The 21,345-nt window shown below is 45.0% G+C and overlaps 1 protein-coding gene across 1 annotated transcript in view; it reads right to left on the bottom strand.

Annotated features, from left to right (window-relative positions):
- Positions 1-21,345, bottom strand: part of LAS1L (LAS1 like ribosome biogenesis factor) — a 48,221-nt gene that overhangs the window by 23,118 nt on the left and 3,758 nt on the right. Inside the window, exons 2-8 of the mRNA XM_058196599.1 lie at positions 19,677-19,919; positions 18,291-18,416; positions 16,909-16,978; positions 16,731-16,812; positions 13,606-13,791; positions 13,474-13,520; positions 9,870-9,979 (exon numbers count right to left, since the gene is read on the bottom strand). Coding sequence (XP_058052582.1) covers positions 9,870-9,979; positions 13,474-13,520; positions 13,606-13,791; positions 16,731-16,812; positions 16,909-16,978; positions 18,291-18,416; positions 19,677-19,867 — 812 coding nt within the window. The 5' untranslated portion in view covers positions 19,868-19,919. The remainder of the gene's footprint in view (positions 1-9,869; positions 9,980-13,473; positions 13,521-13,605; positions 13,792-16,730; positions 16,813-16,908; positions 16,979-18,290; positions 18,417-19,676; positions 19,920-21,345) is intronic.

The following is a 21,345-nucleotide window of genomic DNA, read 5'->3' as shown; positions in this document are numbered from 1 at the left end:
AGTAGGTAGTAGGAAACTCAGTCGGTGAAAAAAACAAAAAATTTATTCGAACAGCTGAGAATTACTTCATTCCCAGCGTAGTTCAACTAAATTAAAACAAATTCCTCCCAACACAAATTCCTCAGTCCTATCGCAAACCTTGGTCCAATAAGGCAAGCTGCCAAAGGCCTTTCTTGGAAAACATTCAGAAGTCACAAAAATAAATGCAAGAAGTAGACGAAGCAGAAGATGAAGCTACCAACATTGTTTTCCAGCAAAGCCCAAACACTGGTGCTGGTCTGTTTTAAGCCTTATGGGAGGGGCCAATCATCTCTTGGCCCTACTCCTGAGTCGTCCTCTCTGCTTGAGCTGCTCTTGCCTTCTGGCAGCTCTTCTCATGTGTGCATTAGGAACAGGCTCCTCCTGTTCCTCTCCCTCACTAATGTCAGCCCCTGGAGGCTCCGGAGTCCGTACCTCACTCCCCGATGGCCCTGGCCTCACTTCAGCCTCATCGCTGTCTGACTCTGTTGCCAGCTACGCAGGCTGCTGGCGGACCACAACACCATGGTGCCTTTGCCAGCTGAAAACAGGCCAGGTGGGTGGGGGGCTGTTTTCGGCCCAAAGAGTGCTGCAGGAGGCCATGGAGGGTGAAATTGAGGCATGGGGCAGCCACTCGTGCCCCCTTCCCTGTGTCCCATTTTGGCTGGTAAAGTTTTGCAGGAGGCCGTTCAGGCCGAAAACAGGGCAGAGGGGGCTGTGCACGGCCCCCTGCGCCCCGTTTTGGCCGGCAGGTGACTGCAGGAGGCGTCAGTCCCATCTCCCACACCGCCATCCCCTCCACCAGCTCACGGAGAACTACAATTCAGTCTCTTGAAAGCTTCCAGTAATGAAGCTCCCACAACTTCTGAAGCAAGCTGTTCCGCTGATTGATTGTTCTCAAATCAGAAAATTTCTCTTTATTTATAGGTTGAATCTCTCCTTGATCAGTTTCCATCCATTATTCCTTATCAGGCCTTCAGAGGGCATTAGCACCTCAGAGAAAATGACTTCTAAAAATCTAGCCTTAAATAGGGATCTACCTCATCCTGTATGGGCATCCAGGCTTTGAGGATAAAACAGCCTCTAAATGGGATTCAGAGAGTCAGCACTCTCTGAATCCCATTTTTTTAAAAAAGTGGGGGGAGGGGAAGCAGCACAAAAGGAGAAGACACAAGACAAGACACTTCTTACTTCAGTAAGATTTTTACTTGCAGGGATGTTTAACAAAACCACAAGGGAGTGTTGAAATTCACCTACCTGTTCTCTTGTAATAAATCTTTCATTTGGGCCACAACCCACTCCGACTCTGAAGTAGCTATGCTCCACATTTTGCAGGCTTGGTTGACATCTGGCTGCTGCCTGAGAACCTAAGGCAAGAATGAAGAAATAGCACATCAATTAATAGACGGGATTGGCTAGATTCACAGGTTGGGTTAAAGCATGATAAAACACTGTTTGTGTTGTGTCTTGCCCGCTCTCACAGCAGCCGGGGCCTTCTTATCTGCTCCTGAACACGGAGGAATGTATGCCTCCCGGCCCCAGTCCTGGCTCCATGCCCAGACAAGCTGAAGAGGAGGGGGCACCTCCCGGTCCCAGCCCTGGCTCCATGCCCAAGCAGGCTGCAGAGGAGGGAGCACCCCCCGGCCCCAGCTCCATGCCCAGGCAAACGGAGCAGCTAGACCCCTCCCCCTCCTCTAGACCCCTCCCCCTCCTCCACAGCATGTGAGCCTGAGGAAAGTTTATTTCCAACAGCTGCTGATTGGAGTGACCCTCGCATCAGAAGACTGGATAGGCGGAGGCAACAGAAGGAAGGGAGGGGCAGGCCTTAATGAGTGCTGAGTCATGGAGCCACACCCCATGGCCTATATAAAGGATCTGCTTTCTGGCAGTCTCTGAGTCAGGCAAAGTCGAACTTATCTTGCTGAAGTCACTTTCTGGTCTCCTACCTGCTCTGAGGACTTTGCTAGGACTTTGGGCAGAGCTGCAGAGGCACATCTGATTCGGATTTCCCTTACCCGGCCGTCAGCGGAGGAGGGGGACACGACAGTTTGTTTGAGGCCTAGTGTTATATGTCAATTGAGCCAACTGCCTTACGGACATGACAACCAACTTGGAAAATGAAGGTCCGCCGTGACATAAAACTGGATCGCCTCCTCATGGTCCCCAATAGCCAGGCGCAAAGGCTGGGTGGCGAATTTAATGGGGCCGGACACCAGTTCTCGCCCATCAATTGTCTCTACCCGCATCGGAGGGTCCACGGAACCACGGGACCGCAAACTGGGTCACAAAGGCCTGGTCCATAAAGTTTGTTGTGGCCCCTGAGTCCACCAGCGCATGCGCCTGGAGCCCGTCCGACTGGTTCCCCAACCATATCCGTGTGTCCAGAATCAGATGCCGAGGGGCCCAGAGTCTACTTCCGCATAGCGTCCAGTGGGGCTTAATGCGTGCCCGACCTAGGGTTTCCCGGTCGGGCCTGCTCCGTTCGATTGGTCACGCTGTGATTCGGGGACGGCGTCGTGCCCCACCGCTTTCTGGGGCAAGAAGCGGCGAAGTGGCGGGCTCCCACAGTACAGGCACAATCCCCTTGGCGCCTCGGTTCCGCTCCTGGGCTGTTAGGCGAGGTCTGGCGCTCCCAACTCCATGGGCTCTTCCGCAGCGGTTACAAAACGTGGGGCGACCCTGGGTGCTGGTGGTGCAGGAAGTGGGGTGCAGATGTCGTCGGAGGGTCCCGGGGTGCGACGGGACGGGCATCGAGGCGGAGACAAAGGGCACCAAGTTGTCGAGGTCCATGGCGCCTCCACCGGGCCAGCTCGTCTTGCAATTCCTCTGAGAGTCCCTCCTGGAACGCGTCCTGGCGCTGCATCATTCCAGTCAGAGTCCTGGCACAAAAGACGAAATTCGGCGATGTACTCCTGCAGGGGCGTTTCCTTGACGGAGTTCCTTAAGGCGCCTGGTTGCCGTCAGCATTGACACTGTGGCTTCCTGAACAAAAATTCATTCTCCAAACTTCTGTAGAGATTCCGTCATCCAGATCATGGTTGTCCCAAAGGTGCTTTTCTCAGGAGGCAATTGATCTTTGTTTTTCTTTGAAGATGTTTTGCTTCTCACCCAAGAAGCTTTTTCAGCTCTGACAGGATTGCTTCCCATTTCTCTTGGATGAGAAGCAAAACGTCTTCAAAGAAAAACAAGAAAGTCCAGTTGCCTTTTGAAAGCATGCCTTTGGGACAACCATGACCAAGATGACTGAGAATCTCCACAGATATTTTAACTGTGGCTTCCTGAACAAAAAATTCATTCTCCAAACTTCTGTAGAGATTCCGTCATCCAGATCATGGTTGTCCCAAAGGTGCTTTTCTCAGGAGGCAATTGATCTTTGTTTTTTCTTTGAAGATGTTTTGCTTCTCACCCAAGAAGCTTTTTCAGCTCTGACAGGATTGCTTCCCCATTTCTCTTGGATGAGAAGCAAAACGTCTTCAAAGAAAAACAAGAAAGTCCAGTTGCCTTTTGAAAGCATGCCTTTGGGACAACCATGACCAAGATGACTGAGAATCTCCACAGATATTCTAACTGTGGCTTCCTGAACAAAAAATTCATTCTCCAAACTTCTGTAGAGATTCCGTCATCCAGATCATGGTTGTCCCAAAGGTGCTTTTCTCAGGAGGCAATTGAACTTTGTTTTTTCTTTGAAGATGTTTTGCTTCTCACCCAAGAAGCTTTTTCAGCTCTGACAGGATTGCTTCCCCATTTCTCTTGGATGAGAAGCAAAACGTCTTCAAAGAAAAAACAAGAAAGTCCAGTTGCCTTTTGAAAGCATGCCTTTGGGACAACCATGACCAAGATGACTGAGAATCTCCACAGATATTTTAACTGTGGCTTCCTGAACAAAAAATTCATTCTCCAAACTTCTGTAGAGATTCCGTCATCCAGATCATGGTTGTCCCAAAGGTGCTTTTCTCAGGAGGCAATTGATCTTTGTTTTTTCTTTGAAGATGTTTTGCTTCTCACCCAAGAAGCTTTTTCAGCTCTGACAGGATTGCTTCCCCATTTCTCTTGGATGAGAAGCAAAACGTCTTCAAAGAAAAACAAGAAAGTCCAGTTGCCTTTTGAAAGCATGCCTTTGGGACAACCATGACCAAGATGACTGAGAATCTCCACAGATATTTTAACTGTGGCTTCCTGAACAAAAATTCATTCTCCAAACTTCTGTAGAGATTCCGTCATCCAGATCATGGTTGTCCCAAAGGTGCTTTTCTCAGGAGGCAATTGATCTTTGTTTTTCTTTGAAGATGTTTTGCTTCTCACCCAAGAAGCTTCACAATTTTCTGAGCCAGCCTCGTGTCACCTCCCGGTCCCAGCCCTGGCTCCATGCCCAGGCAAACGGAGCAGCTAGACCCTCCCCTCCTCCACAGCATGTGAGCCTGAGGAAAGTTTATTTCCAACAGCTGCTGATTGGAGTGACCCTCGCATCAGAAGACTGGATAGGCGGAGGCAACAGAAGGAAGGGAGGGGCAGGCCTTAATGAGTGCTGAGTCATGGAGCCACACCCCATGGCCTATATAAAGGATCTGCTTTCTGGCAGTCTCTGAGTCAGGCAAAGTCGAACTTATCTTGCTGAAGTCACTTTCTGGTCTCCTGCCTGCTCTGAGGACTTTGCTAGGACTTTGGGCAGAGCTGCAGAGGCACATCTGATTCGGATTTCCCTGACCCGGCCGTCAGCAGAGGAGGGGGACACGACAGTTTGTTTGAGGCCTAGTGTTATATGTCAATTGAGCCAACTGCCTTACGGACATGACAACCAACTTGGAAAAACTGTTCATTCCAATAATCAACCAGGTTAGGAATAGAAAAGACAACGGGAAGAAATCGGAAAGGATGAAACATCTTTACTCATAACTATTCAAAATAAATATAAAACTGGTTCAAAGAGAATAAAAATAGACTGTACAAATTACCAGTAGATGTGCGTATTTATAACACGACGGCCCATTTAAAATTTGAATACAAGTAGTCCTCGGTTTACACAATTCGTTCAGTGTCCATTCAAAGTTACAATAGCACTGAAAAAGTGACATATGACAGTGTTTCACACTTATGACCGTTGCAGCATCCCCATGGTCACATAATCAAAATTCAGATGGTTGGCAACTGACTCATATTTATGACGGTTGCAGTGTCTCGGGATCAGATGATTACTTTTTGCAAAATCAATGGGGAAGCCGGGTTCACTAAACAACCACATAACTACCATAACAACTGCAGTGATTCACTTTACAACTGTGGCAAGAAAAGTCATAAAATGGGAGGAAATTCATTTAACAACTATCTGTCTTAGCAACAGAAATTTTGGGCTCAATTATGGTCGTAAGCTGAAGACTACCTGTATTAGTTTAATTCCCTACATTACTTTTGTTGCTACTTCTCTGTGTCCAAGAAAATTACCAAGACTGTCAGTCACTTTGATTTTTTGAAAACACTGCTTTATGTTCTCAGTGATGGCATCTCTCCATCTAGTCTTCCATTTCTGCAAGCATAAGGAAGTTTTTCCAGAGACTCATGTCTTTACCTGATGCATGCTTTAGTTTTGCAAAAAGTGCTTCCAGCGAGCAGTGTTTAGCATCTCATGTTCTCCAGGTCCAAGATATTCTCAACCGGCACCACATTTCCAAGAGCAACATGGGTTTTCTTCAAAGTGTTTCTGATGTCCCAGCTTTTAAAGCTACTTTTGTAGCTGGGGAAAACTTTGAAGGATCCAATCTGGGTCCAGGAACCTGGGTCACAACACTATCTCTCCGACCGGTCACAGACGGTGTTGACAGGGGGGCAGAGATCGACCGCGAGGCGCCTCACTTGTGGGGTGCCGCAGGGGTCGATTCTCTCGCCTCTTCTGTTCAACATCTACATGAAGCCGTTGGGTGGGGTCATCAGTGGTTTCGGGGTGAGGTACCATCTGTACGCTGATGATACGCAGCTGTACTTTTCCACCCGGATCACCCCAAAGCTGTCGAGTGCTGTCGGTGCTTGGAAGCCCGTCGGGTCTGGATGGGGAGAAACAGACTCAAGCTCAATCCTCCAAGACGGAGTGGCTGTGGATGCCGGCACCCCGGTACAGCCAGCTGCAGCTGCAGCTGGCTGTCGGGGGCGAGTTATTGGCCCCAATGGAAAGGGTGCACAACTTGGGCGTCCTCCTGGATGGGCAGCTGTCGTTTGACGATCATTTGGCGGCCGTCTCCAGGAGGGCTTTTTACCAGGTACGCTTGGTCCGCCAGTTGCGCCCCTTCCTTGACCGGGATGCCTTATGCACGGTCACTCACGCTCTTGTCACTTCCCGTTTGGATTATTGCAATGCTCTCTACATGGGGCTGCCCTTGAAGTGCACCCGGAGACTGCAGCTAGTCCAGAATGCAGCTGCGCGGGTTATAGTGGGAGCAACATGTAACACCAATCCTGCGCGGCTTGCACTGGCTTCCTGTAGTCTTTCGGGTGCGCTTTAAGATCCTGGTCACCACCTTCAAAGCGCTCCATGGCTTAGGACCCGGGTACTTACGGGACCGCCTGCTGTTACCTTATGCCTCCCACCGACCCGTCGCTCACATGAGAGGTCTTCTCAGGGTGCCGTCCGCCAAGCAGTGTCGGCTGGCGGCTAGGGCGAGCCTTCTCTGTGTGAGCTCCTCGCTCTGGGCAGACTTCCCCTGGATTCGTCAGTGCTTGATCTTGGACCTTTAACGTGAGCTGAAAACATATCTATTTATTCAAGCGGGACTGGCCTAATATTTTTAAATTTTAACTGGGGTTTTATCATTTTAGGGTTTTAGGGTTTGAAATTTGAAATTTGAAATTTTTAATACTGGCCATTTTTTCTAATTTGCTCGGTTTTAAATTGTTGTTTTAATTGTATATTTTTATATTTCTTATCTTTTGGCTGTACACCGCCCTGAGTCCCTTGGGAGAAGGGCAGTATAAAAATTTAATAAAACTAAACTAAACTAAACTTTACACTTCCAGGACTTGAGGAATTCACACTTTGGCAAAGTCCCTCAACCAGGAAATCCAGTGGTGATGCAAAAAGTTTTAAAAAACCCGAGGATTTCCTTCCTCCTTTCTTTGCATGCAAACAGAATGCTAGGAGTAGCTAGGAAGATGAGCTTGGCTGACCAAAACACACATGGCTTTACCATGCTGGTCAGCAAATCTGCTTTGTAAATTGCAAAAACTTTTTGCATAGATTGTAGCCTGCTCCTTTACCCTAATGAAAAGAATGAGTTACGTCTTACAAGGCCATTTCTATCTAAAGCAAGGGTGTCCAATCTTGGCAACTGTTAGGACTTAGGACTTATGGACTTTAACTCCCAGAATTTTAACACTCCACAAGTGTTAAAGTTGCCACACCCCTGATCTAAAGTGAAATGGTTGTTTAGAAAATCAGGGAGACAATATGCCATCCCAAAGTGTGTCTCCTGTTCTCCAAAATCATTGTTGGGACAAAGTCATAAAGGTAGTCCTCGACTTACGGCAATTCATTTAGTGATCATTCAAAGGTAAAACAGCACTGAAAAAAGTGACTTATGACCGTTTTTCACACTTACAACAGTTGCAGCATCCCCATGGTGACATGATCAAAATTCAGACGTTTGGCAGCTGACTTGTATTATGACAGCTGCAATGTCCCGTGGTCATATGATCCGCTTTTGTGACCTTCTGACAAGCAAAGTCAATAGGGAAGCCAGATTCACCTAATAACTGTGTTACTAATTTACCAACTGCAATGATTCACGTAACAATGGGTGCAAGTAAAGTCATAAAATGAGGCAAAACTCACATAACGAATGTTTCATTTGGCAACAGAAATGTTGGGCTCAACTATGGTTGTAAGTTCAAGACTACCTGTAATATGTTTTAGGTCACAACAGGCAGCTCTCAAACTTACAATCATTTCTTTAGTGACTGTTTGAAGTTACAATGATACTGATAAATGTTCGGCCTGGTCCTCACACTTATGACCATTGTAGCATTTCTGTGGCCACATAGTCAAAATTTGAGACCTCACCGGTATGGATTATGATGGTTGCAACATTCTGGGATCATGTGATCACCATTTGCAAACTTTCTAGCCACCTTCCGACAAGCAAAGTCAATGAGTGAAGCCTGATTCACTTAATGACCAAATGTTTCACTTAACTGTGATTTGTTTAATGACCACAGCAGAAAAGGTTGTAAAATTAGGTGCAACTCACTGAAATGTTCAGTCTTAAATGGCAGATTTCTACTGCCAACTCTGCTCTCTTCCATTTCATTGATGCAACCCTGCACACGGTTTGGCTGCACAGAGAAATGTTCGTAAGTGCATTCTAACTGAACCTAAAATCTGAAATATGTATTTATGAGACAAAATGAACAGAACAGAGCAAGAGTTGGAAGGGACCTTGTAGGTCATGTAGTCCAACCCCCTGCCCAACAGACCCTGCACCAGGGGTGTCAGACTCAAGGCCCGCGGGCTGAATTCGGGCTGCGGGGTGCTTAAATCCAGCCCGAGAGGCCAGCCTGGGAATATCAAAGGACAGGTCCATCTGTTGTGACCCAGGCCCAAGTAGGTAGTAGGAAACTCAGTCGGTGAAAAAAACAAAAAATTTATTCAAACAGCTGAGAATTACTTCATTCCCAGCGTAGTTAAACTAAATTAAAACAAGTTCCTCCCAATACAAATTCCTCAGTCCTATCGCAAACCTTGGTCCAATTAGGCAAGCTGCCAAAGGCCTTTCTTGGAAAACATTCAGAAGTCACAAAAATAAATGCAAGAAGTAGACGAAGCAGAAGATGAAGCTACCAACATTGTTTTCCAGCAAAGCCCAAACACTGGTGCTGGTCTGTTTTAAGCCTTATGGGAGGGGCCAATCATCTCTTGGCCCTACTGCTGAGTCGTCCTCTCTGCTTGAGCTGCTCTTGCCTTCTGGCAGCTCATCTCATGTGTGCATTAGGAACAGGCTCCTCCTGTTCCTCTCCCTCACTAATGTCAGCCTCTGGAGGCTCCGGAGTCCGTACCTCACTCCCCGATGGCCCTGGCCTCACCTCAGCCTCATCGCTGTCTGACTCTGTTGCCAGCTACGCAGGCTGCTGGCGGACCACAACACCATGGTGCCTTTGCCAGCTGAAAACAGGCCAGGTGGGGCGGGGGCTGTTTTCGGCCCAAAGAGTGCTGCAGGAGGCCATGGAGGGTGAAAATGAGGCATGGGGCAGCCACTCGTGCCCCCTTCCCTGTGTCCCATTTTGGCTGGTAAAGTTTTGCAGGAGGCTGTTCAGGCCGAAAACAGGGCAGAGGGGGCTGTGCATGGCCCCCTGCGCCCCGTTTTGGCCGGCAGGTGACTGCAGGAGGCGTCAGTCCCATCTCCCACACCGCCATCCCCTCCACCAGCTCACGGAGAACTACAATTCAGTCTCTTGAAAGCTTCCAGTAATGAAGCTCCCACAACTTCTGAAGCAAGCTGTTCCGCTGATTGATTGTTCTCAAATCAGAAAATTTCTCTTTATTTATAGGTTGAATCTCTCCTTGATCAATTTCCATCCATTATTCCTTATCAGGCCTTCAGAGAGCATTAGCACCTCAGAGAAAATGACTTCTAAAAATCTAGCCTTAAATAGGGATCTACCTCATCCTGTATGGGCATCCAGGCTTTGAGGATAAAACAGCCTCTAAATGGGATTCAGAGAGTCAGCACTCTCTGAATCCCATTTTTAAAAAGTGGGGAGGAAGCAGCACAAAAGGAGAAGACACAAGACAAGACACTTCTTACTTCAGTAAGATTTTTACTTGCAGGGATGTTTAACAAAACCACAAGGGAGTGTTGAAATTCACCTACCTGTTCTCTTGTAATAAATCTTTCATTTGGGCCACAACCCACTCCGACTCTGAAGTAGCTATGCTCCACATTTTGCAGGCTTGGTTGACATCTGGCTGCTGCCTGAGAACCTAAGGCAAGAATGAAGAAATAGCACATCAATTAATAGACGGGATTGGCTAGATTCACAGGTTGGGTTAAAGCATGATAAAACACTGTTTGTGTTGTGTCTTGCCCGCTCTCACAGCAGCCGGGGCCTTCTTATCTGCTCCTGAACACGGAGGAATGTATGCCTCCCGGCCCCAGTCCTGGCTCCATGCCCAGACAAGCTGAAGAGGAGGGGCACCTCCGGTCCCAGCCCTGGCTCCATGCCCAAGCAGGCTGCAGAGGAGGAGCACCCCGGCCCCAGCTCCATGCCCAGGCAAACGGAGCAGCTAGACCCTCCCTCCTCTAGACCCTCCCCTCCTCCACAGCATGTGAGCCTGAGGAAAGTTTATTTCCAACAGCTGCTGATTGGAGTGACCTCGCATCAGAAGACTGGATAGGCGGAGGCAACAGAAGGAAGGAGGGCAGGCCTTAATGAGTGCTGGGTCATGGAGCCACACCCCATGGCCTATATAAAGGATCTGCTTTCTGGCAGTCTCTGAGTCAGGCAAAGTCGAACTTATCTTGCTGAAGTCACTTTCTGGTCTCCTACCTGCTCTGAGGACTTTGCTAGGACTTTGGGCAGAGCTGCAGAGGCACATCTGATTCGGATTTCCCTTACCCGGCCGTCAGCGGAGGAGGGGGACACGACAGTTTGTTTGAGGCCTAGTGTTATATGTCAATTGAGCCAACTGCCTTACGGACATGACAACCAACTTGGAAAAACTGTTCATTCCAATAATCAACCAGGTTAGGAATAGAAAAGACAACGGGAAGAAATCGGAAAGGATGAAACATCTTTACTCATAACTATTCAAAATAAATATAAAACTGGTTCAAAGAGAATAAAAATAGACTGTACAAATTACCAGTAGGTGTGCGTATTTATAACACGACGGCCCATTTAAAATTTGAATACAAGTAGTCCTCGGCTTACACAATTCGTTCAGTGTCCATTCAAAGTTACAATAGCACTGAAAAAGTGACATATGACAGTGTTTCACTTATGACCGTTGCAGCATCCCCATGGTCACGTAATCAAAATTCAGATGGTTGGCAACTGACTCATATTTATGACGGTTGCAGTGTCTCGGGATCAGATGATTACTTTTTGCAAAATCAATGGGGAAGCCGGGTTCACTAAACAACCACATAACTACCATAACAACTGCAGTGATTCACTTTACAACTGTGGCAAGAAAAGTCATAAAATGGGAGGAAATTCATTTAACAACTATCTGTCTTAGCAACAGAAATTTTGGGCTCAATTATGGTCGTAAGCTGAAGACTACCTGTATTAGTTTAATTCCCTACATTACTTTTGTTGCTACTTCTCTGTGTCCAAGAAAATTACCAAGACTGTCAGTCACTTTGATTTTTTGAAAACACTGCTTTATGTTCTCAGTGATGGCATCTCTCCATCTAGTCTTCCATTTCTGCAAGCATAAGGAAGTTTTTCCAGAGACTCATGTCTTTACCTGATGCATGCTTTAGTTTTGCAAAAAGTGCTTCCAGCGAGCAGTGTTTAGCATCTCATGTTCTCCAGGTCCAAGATATTCTCAACCAGCACCACATTTCCAAGAGCAACATGGGTTTTCTTCAAAGTGTTTCTGATGTTCCAGCTTTTAAAGCTACTTTTGTAGCTGGGGAAAACTTTGAAGGATCCAATCTGGGTCAGTCACGGGGACCAGAGGCTTAGTCTTCTGAGCTGGAAGCCCATCATCAAGGAACATAGAATGGCCAAAAACACACATTCTGCTAGAGAGAAATTCCCTGAGGAGAGGCTCCAGCATGAGTCCCAGTGACTGACCCTGATTGGATCCTAAAACATTATCCTGGGACATGCATTATCTGCATTTCTTTTTGGTTTTATGTCCATGTACCTTAATTTTCAATCTAGATCTGCTGTAGCCTTTATCTCAAACAAGGACACCTCTTTATTTTACAGCTCTACTCACCATTCCTAAGAATTTTTGACCTTACTATTATTACAACTTTCTGACTCTGCATTAGGTTGGCATAGCCTATTGACATGAACTTAAAGTTTTCTTTTAATCCAGCACCTTTCTTGATATATTCTGCATGTATTAAATGGATGGTGGGACAATATGCACACCCCTCTTCCAATTTTGATTTTTCTTAAATCTCCATCTATATCTATTTCTTGGATGTCCAATTTAAGTGTTCCTCCCACTTCTACCCTCTTCCACTGTCTAGTTTCTAAAATTTCTACCGAGGCCCCTGCCTCCATTTCAAACATATCTTCCAACACTTTTAATATGTTTTTCCCTGGTTTAATTCATCAATCACTATTATTTTCATTGTTATCTCCTCTTGGTCTTCTTCCTTCTTCCTTTCTTCTTTTGACTCCTCCCTGTCCAGTTGCCTTTTGAAAGCATGCCTTTGGGACAACCATGACCAAGATGACTGAGAATCTCCACAGATATTTTAACTGTGGCTTCCTGAACAAAAAATTCATTCTCCAAACTTCTGTAGAGATTCCGTCATCCAGATCATGGTTGTCCCAAAGGTGCTTTTCTCAGGAGGCAATTGATCTTTGTTTTTTCTTTGAAGATGTTTTGCTTCTCACCCAAGAAGCTTTTTCAGCTCTGACAGGATTGCTTCCCCATTTCTCTTGGATGAGAAGCAAAACGTCTTCAAAGAAAAAACAAGAAAGTCCAGTTGCTTCCTGAAAAAAGCACCTTTGGGACATTCTCTGAACTCACTTATTCCAATCCCATTGGAAGCATTGGAAGATGCAGACACAGTTCATTTGGAAAAAGTATCAGGTAATCCTCTACATACAACCATAATAGAGCCTACCATTACTGTTATATGTTGTGATGGACACATGACAACCTGATTTTACTTTTTTCCTGCGGTGATCATTAAGCAAATTCTATGGTTGTTAAGTGTGATCCCATTGTTTGCTGCAGATGTAGTTTTGCCCAAAACTGGAAGTGCTGGTCTAAGCAAAACCACCATAAAAAATATGGGACATTGCAAATAACTGTATAGGCCATAGGTATCAAACTCGATCTCGTCACGTGATATATTGCAATGTATCACAACCTTTTTTTCCCTTTGCGGAGCTGGGGTGGGCATGGCCTGCACGTGACAAACCTGGACTGTGGGCCACCAGTTTGATATCCCTGGTATAGGCAGCTGTGTTGCGGAGCACTCAGAGTGTGGTCATGTGACTGTGGGTGTCTGTATGACAGTAAGAACTTTGGATCCAGATCGTAAGTCCTCTTTTTCAGGTAGGTTGGAACTTTGAATGGTTGCTAAGCAACCGGCTGCAAGTTGAGGACTACATGTAGTGAATCAGGAGACTTTGCTTTGTCTTTGCATCAGAAAGTCCAGAAATCAAAGCAAAACACCTTGAATTCATACTTTATTATTTTCACTTATACTATAACATTTGAAGAATTTTCAATGGAAACAAAAAATGCTAATTTGATTAAGAATCTACAGAGCTTACCTCAAGTTGTTGATTTTTAAACGAAGTCAAAACATCTCTGACTTTTCCTGGGGGAGAGAAATTGGAAAAAAAGAATCCTTTAGAAAAACATTAAGTGCAGAAAGAAGAAACAATAGATCTGAATACACCTACCACGGAGTTCCTGGTGTTTCTGCTCATCTGGCGTCTTCTCCAGATCTTCTTGACTGCTGGCCATCTCATCTTCGCAATCCGCTTCTGATGATTCTTCAGTTTCCTCCTCACCTTCTTCAACTAAATTATTGCCCAGTTGGCAGCTCCAATATGAGTGCCTCAGCCAATCCAGTACGGTATCACAACCTGCAGAGAAGAAAGGATGGCATCATTAAAAATAGACAAGATAATAGTTGTCTCAAAGATGCTTTTTCAAAAGGCAATTCGACTTTTTTTTCCTTGAGGAAGAAGACATTTCGCTTCTCATCCAAGAAGCTTCATCGTGTGGATTTCAACTCCCAGAATTCTATGCATTTGACAAGTTGCCAAGATAGACCCAAAAATGCTTTTTCAGGAGGCAAACTTGACTTTATCTTTTCTTGGAGACATTTCGCTTCTCATCCAAGAAGTTCCTTTAGCTCTGACTGATTGGATGGTGGGGAATGGAAGGACTTCCAAGTGGCCTCAATGACTCTGTAAAAGAATACAAATGACCAGCTGTATGCAAGGAATCTAAATCCTTCTATTCTCCACTATCCTGTCAGAGCTGAAGAAGCTTCTTGGATGAGAAGTGAAACATCTTAAAAAAAAAAACAAGAAAGTCCAATTGCCTCCTGAAAAAGCACCTTTGGGACAACCATGACCTGGATGACTGAGACTATCCATAGACCTTTTGCCAAGACAGCTTAACCTTCACTCCTACCATCAGAGCAAAATTACTGCATACACTCACACAACCATTAGTAAAACCAGAGCATTCATGGTTACGAACTATTTCCTCAGCTCCCTGCCATTAAAACTGGTAGGGAGGAAAGGAAAGGAAAGGGAAGGGAAGGAAAGGGAAGGGAAGGAAAGGGAAGACTGTAAATTCTAGTCCTTAGGTATGAAAGCTGGCTGGGTGACTGGGACAGCCAATCTCTCAGCCTAGCCCACCTCACAAGGCTGCTGTTGTGGGGGTGGGAGGAAAAGGAAGAAAGTATGTGTATGTTTGCTGCTCTGTGTAACTTATAAAATAATAAAGGCAGGATAATCAGATAAACAAACAAGTGTTTGCAAAAATCCCAGTTTTGGAAATGTAAGCAAAAACCCTGGATCTCTGCAAACGATCTGGAACAGCTTTCTCCAGATCCCTTCCTCCAGAGACATGCTGAAAGGTACAATTCTACACTTCTAGAGGAGAAATCTTATCTGGAGCAGAGAAGCATTCTGCATTTTCCTTCTACCCTGAAGAGTGAGACATTTTTATTCCCCTTCTTATGCTTAAACCTTTTCCAAACAAGTCACCACTTACAGAGCAGATTGAAACTTATATATCCTCTGGGGACAGTAATAGTTGTTCCCTGCAGTGCAACATCATCACCTAAGGATAAGCACTAAGGATACCTAAGCACTAAGCACTAAGGATAGCATCAAATAACAAATGTATAATACAGCAGGGCTGTCAAACCCGCCGCCAGCGGGGTGGATGCATTATGCGCTGACCACACCCACACCAGCTTTAGCAAAGGGGGTTTCCCTAATAGGTCACGTGACGCCACCATGACGATGCAAGTTTGACACCCCAGGTATACAGGAACTTGGAGCTGACCTGACCCTCATCTTTTTTTTAAAAAATGTACGGATTACATGCTTGTTTACTCAGGTAGCTGTACAGGAAGCTACACTAGGAATAAACTGCCTTTAGCTGACCCTTTTGGCCTGCCTTCCTTTCATAACTCAAGGTGGTGAACATATCCAACACACCTTCCTCCTCTTATTTTCCTTACAACAATAACTATGTGAGATGGGTTGGGCTGAGAGTGGGCTGGCTTTTTTTTTTTTTAAATTTGCATTTATATCCCGCCCTTCTCCAAAGACTCAGGGCGGCTTACACTATGTCAAGCAATAGTCTTCATCCATTTGTATATTATTTACAAAGTCAACTTATTGCCCCCAACAATCTGGGTCCTCATTTTACCTACCTTATAAAGGATGGAAGGCTGAGTCAACCTTGGGCCTGGTGGGACTTGAACCTGCATTAATTGCAAGCAGCTGTGTTAATAACAGACTGTCTTAGCAGTCTGAGCCACCAGAGGCCCCTTTCATGGCTTTCATGGCGAATCAAGGGAACATTACTTTTGTTTTTTCATTTATTGTTTTTAAGTCAATATTCTAAGAGGAAAGGAGTGAATGTGTTGAAATAGTTGCAGCTGCTTCAGAACTGGAACAGCCTGTTTTAAGAGCAGGAAGTACTGTTTTAATTATTTTTGGAAGTGTCAGGCTCAAAATACAAAAAAGAATGTTCAGAGCAGACTGACTTACAGCCATTCGTTTTTTGACTATTTGAAGTTACAGTGGCACTGAAAAAGGTGATTTGACTGTTTTTCATACATACTTTCATACTTGCAATCATTGCAGCATGGTCATGTGAGCAAAATTCTAGCACTTGGCAACTAACTATGATGGTGCAGTGTCCCAGGGTCTTGTGAAGTCAATAGGGAGGCCAGATTCATTTAACAACCATGTTACTACCCTGTTTCCCCCAAAATAAGACATCTCCTGATAATAAGCCCAATCGGGCTTTTGAGCACATGGCAATAAGGCCAAGCACGTATTTCAGGGTTCAAAAAAATATAAGACAGGTTCTTATTTTTGGGGAAACACGGTAACTTAACAATTGCAGTGATTCACTTAACAACTGTGGCAAGAAAGGCTGTAAATTGAAATTTTGGGCTCAATTGTGGTCATAAGTCAAAGACTACTTATATGCAGCTCCAGGTTGAACAGTGATGCTCTTTGAGCTTGGCTGCTTGCAGTTACTAATTGCATAGTGCTAGCAACAGCATTTAGACTTATATACCGCTCCATATTGCTTATATACCGCTCCATAGTGCTTTACAGCACGCTATGAGCAGTGTACAATGTCAGCATATTGCCCCCAATAAGCTGGGTCCTCATTTTACCAACCTCAGAAGGATGGAAGTCTGAGTCAATCTTGAGCCAGTTAGGATCGAACTCTTGGCAGTGGGCAAAGTTAGCCTGCAATAACTGCATTCTAACCACTGCACCACAGTAACTTCATCAGAATTAAAAAATAATCCTATTACCTTTTCGGCAAGTCACTAGCTGGGGAAGGGTGCCGTGGGTTAGGTCATGACGGAGATCCACAATCCAGGTTGGGATGTTCAGCTTGGAGCAAGAACCAAATGATTATTAAAATCAGAAATGAAAGCAATGCAATTATTTCACAGCTCCCAGAGCTTAATAAACCCAAACCTCTTTTACCTCTTTTGCTAGATGCCTCAGTGGAATGGTAACCATTTTCTGCTTCCGCTCGGTGATGAGATTCACAAACCTGTGGGTGATAGAAGTATTTAATGATTTCAGAGAAACAACTTGTGTTTGAGAATATCATTTGAACCCGAATGAAATCCAGAAAGAAAAATCCTCCCAGCCTTCAGCCACTATTTTAAAATTAATTGTTCATTATGACCCATGGCAGAGGAGCTGGTTATCTGAGGGACTGCCTGTCTCCCATAGCATCTGCTTTGCCAATTTGAACTGGCAGCACTGGCGTGCTACAGGTTCTTCAATTGATGAGGACCCAGATTGTTGGGGGGGGCAATAAGTTGACTTTGTAAATATACAAATAGAATGAGACTATTGCCTTACACACTGTAAGCCGCCCTGAGTCTTCGGAGAAGGGCGGGATATAAATGTAAATAATTAAAAAAAATTAAACAATGTCAATTCTTGGGGACCCCAAAAGCATGTCTGCTTTTTAGAATGAGGTTTCCCCCCCAAGATCTAATGGTCCCATTCTTTGGTGTTTTGAAAGGGCTTGAAGATCTGACTCTTTATCCGGAGCTTTGGCAAGAATGAAGCCCCTTACAGTAGACAGTGTGGGTTTGTTTCTTTTTTGTTCGGTTCTTGTCATTTTTGAGTCTTCCTTTTCATGTATGTTTTAAAACAGTTTTGTGAGCCCAGAGGCAAGCAATATAATATTCAGAACAATGCAGAATAACAATTCAGTTACCACCTGAAGCAATAATGCTCATGAAACAAAACTTGTACATTTTCAGTTATATGACTTAACAATGCACACATCTATTAATTCAAGAAAGCATAACTATAAACAGCTCAGACTAGAAAATAGATTCACTGCAGCTAAGTAACTGGTAATGCTCAACGGTTTGCTGGAATCTCTTAAACTGCCCACTGGTCCTTCTAATCCTTGGTGATAAGGTCTTTGTTTTACAGAACTAAAGACATCTTTGGAAAAGAGTTTGTCATTTCAGATTAGGACAAGGCTATTAGTAAAGAGAACATTTGATCTCTGAAGAAGAGAGAACTAAGTAAACATCTGGTTACTTGTAGAAGACATTGACAATTGAACATCTACAAATGTTCATTGTAAACATTTATTAGCAGAAAAAAGGCTGGGTTTGAAGAATCCACACAGATTCTTGTTGTTTTTCAATATGTTCTTTGCTCAAAGTTTTTAAGAGTGTCTTTAAAGAAAAACTTTCAGAATTCAGAAGCTGCTTTCATTAGAGGTAGAAAAAAGCTTTCTTTAAATATGCAACTATCTCTTTCCTAGACTCTCCAATAAATCTTACACGGCAGCTTCTGTAAGAAGCTTGTTCCCGCTTTCTCACAACCCTTACCTCACCAGTGCCAGGCCATAGGTGAGGATCAATTCATGGGATTTCAGAACTCCAGAGGCATCTAGGAGCTTACAGCGGATCAGATCTGCAGTGCATTCCACAGCTAAAGGCATCTTGGACCCAAACCTAATTTTAGAGTGAAACAGTAACATTATGATCTTCTGCATGCAGTGATTTACTGGTATGTCCCTTCTACGGCAGACCTAAAACACCCTTTGAGATTACAAGCATCCCTAAGGAGAACATCAACTGCAGAAGTTCAGTGTTTCTGAAAGAATTTCTCTCTGCAGCAGAGATGAAGGGCTTTCTTAGACACACTGAACTCATTTTGGGAGCCAGCAGTCCACTATAGTACTGAACAGCAATCAGTAAACCCCAAAGTATTCTGCAATGATCCGGAATTCACTGGATTTCTCTGTACCCAAAATTAATAGGTAAAGAGCTTCTAAGGGGAAAAATATTTACAAAGTTGAATATATCTGGCCAAGAAATGACCAAGACACGGAATCACTGAATACCTATTATGGGTAGTCCCTGATTTACAAACTTTCGTTTTATGACCGTTCAAAGTTACAACAGCATTGAAAAAAAATGACTTATGACCACATTACCACTATTGCAGCATCTCCAAGGTCATGTGATCAAAATTCAACTGCTTGGCAACTGGCTCATATTTATGATGGGCGTAGTGACCCAGGGTCACACGATCATCTTTTGCAACCTTCTGACGAGCAGTCAATGGGGAAGCCAGATTCCCTTAACAACCATGTGACATGGTTGTAATTTAACAACTGTAGTAACAACTGTGGCAGGCAGGTAATAAAACGGGGCAAAACTCACTTAACAACCATCTCGCTCAGAAACGAAATGTTGCGTTAAGTCGAGGACTACCTGAGGTAAGGACTATATTGATGCAGCTGAAAGAAAAATGTTGAAAAATAATGTACTACTAAAACAGTGGTTTTCAAACATGGCAGTCTTAAGATGTGTGGACTTCAACTCCCAAAATTCCTGAGCCAAATGTTGCCAAGTTTGAAAAACACTGTACAGAAAGTTTGGAGAGAACTGCCCAAAGAGGTGGGGTGGGTTTCTAATTCAAAATTCAGGCTGCTATCACAAAAACTCATCACCATATAAATTTGCATTCAAATGATCTCTTGTAAATGCAAGATATGAACTGGTCCTCTCCACTCTCCTCTTTCTCTCCTTGCTCCCCAGATATTCCAACTGTACCACTTAATTAAGGAACTAACCCATGTTTTGGGTTCATACAAAATGCTAATCACAAAACCAACAGAATTATTGGGTCATTAACTCATCTAGGGTGCTAAGCGAAAACAAACCCCTCAATGGTGGCAGCTGTTTTCTGTCCACCTTCCTTCTCACCTGCTCTTCCAGACAGATACTCTGTCCAGTGCATCTCGTTGTGTCTGGCAGTCCTCACAATACAGCCCCACCATCACTTGGTCCCATTCGGCCTTGCTCTGCCAAGGAACAACATTCCGTGGTCTCTTCAACTGAGATGCCTTGGCTGCCAGTTTCCATCTTGGCTTTTGATTTCTGGGCTTGCTAGCCATCTTGTTGTAGCTCTGCCCTACTTCAAGCTTCCTAGAATCCGGCGCTACAGATCTAAAGAAAGCAAATGAAGCCACAAATGAACCAACTAATTCCCAAGTCCTCAAATAGTCTACAAATAGTCCTCAACCTACAACCATTCATTTAATGACTGTTCGAACTTACAATAGATCTGAAAAAAGTGACCTGCAGCCGTTTTTCACACTTATGACTGTTGCAGCATCCCCTCGGCATGTATTTATGCTGGTTGCAGGATCCTGGGGTTATACGATTCCCTTCTGTGACCTTCCAACAAGGGGAGCCAAATGGAAAAACCAAATTCAATGGGAAAGCCAAATTCCCTGTTACTAGCTTAACAACAGCAGTAATTCACTTAACAACTGTGGCAAGAAAGGTTGTAAAATGGGGCAAAACTCACTTAACTGTCTTGTTTAGCAGGGTAAAATTTAGGCTCAATTGTGGTCGTAAGTTCAGGACTACCTGTATTTAAATCCTGAACACACTCCAAGACCACGTGTCACGTTTTTGGCCTCCACATGTTGTGTTTTTGGCTTCCACACGTATTTTTGGCCGGTTATAAGTGGCGGGGATCAGTGGCAGCAATCCCCACCTGGAACCGGCCAAAAACAGAGCATGTGGAGGCCAAAAATGCGATACAGGGAGGCTGAAAATGCAACACGCGGAGGCAGCAATGTGCTGTGGCGATCCCTGCAGCCTGGAGTGGGTCTAAAATGGAGCATGTGGAGGCCGAAAATGCGATACGCGGAGGCCAAAAACAGCCAAAGGGTGGGGGCTGGCGGGTAGGCAGCGCTTCGGCAACGTTCGGTGTATAAGACGCACAGACATTTCCGCCCACTTTTGGGGGGGGGGAAGTGCATTTTATACTCCAAAAAATACAGTATGTTGGGCCAGTCCTTCACTCTCAGCCCAACCCACCTCACACATTAGTTGTTGTGGAGAAAATAAGAGGAAGGTGTGTTGGATATGTTCACTGCCTTGGGTTATTTATAAAAATAGTAACAGTGAGATGTAAAATAAATAAAATGTGGCTACCCTACTCACTTACAGTGACTTTGGGCGGTTTACAGAACTAAAACCCCAATACAAAACCCAGTAAACCTTTACCACCCTGGTGACAACAATCGAACCAACCATTTGATGGGTACTGTATCACCCTGGGGTTCCCAGGCTCAGTGGCCCCCTCTGCAAAACTCTTCTGGCACACCATCAACAAACAGAATAACTAGAGAGACGACTTCCGGTATCCAGCGGCAACGGACGTCTGGAAGGTTTCTCCTGCCTCCAGCGCCCGAATCCGGCCGCCGCCGAGGCCCTCAGGGGCCAGGTGTTCCGAAAAGGACACCTGCCGTACGGACGGCTCGCCAGGGGTCTCCCAGCCGACATACAGGACTGTGGGGACCGATGCTGGCGCGTCCTAGGCTTGGCGGGGTTCGGAGGCCACAGGCCGCGGCCATTATTT

Source organism: Ahaetulla prasina, chromosome 11 (assembly GCF_028640845.1).
Source record: "Ahaetulla prasina isolate Xishuangbanna chromosome 11, ASM2864084v1, whole genome shotgun sequence".
NCBI classification, from domain to species: Eukaryota; Metazoa; Chordata; class Lepidosauria; order Squamata; family Colubridae; genus Ahaetulla; species Ahaetulla prasina.
This window is presented reverse-complemented; position numbering and strand designations above follow the sequence as displayed.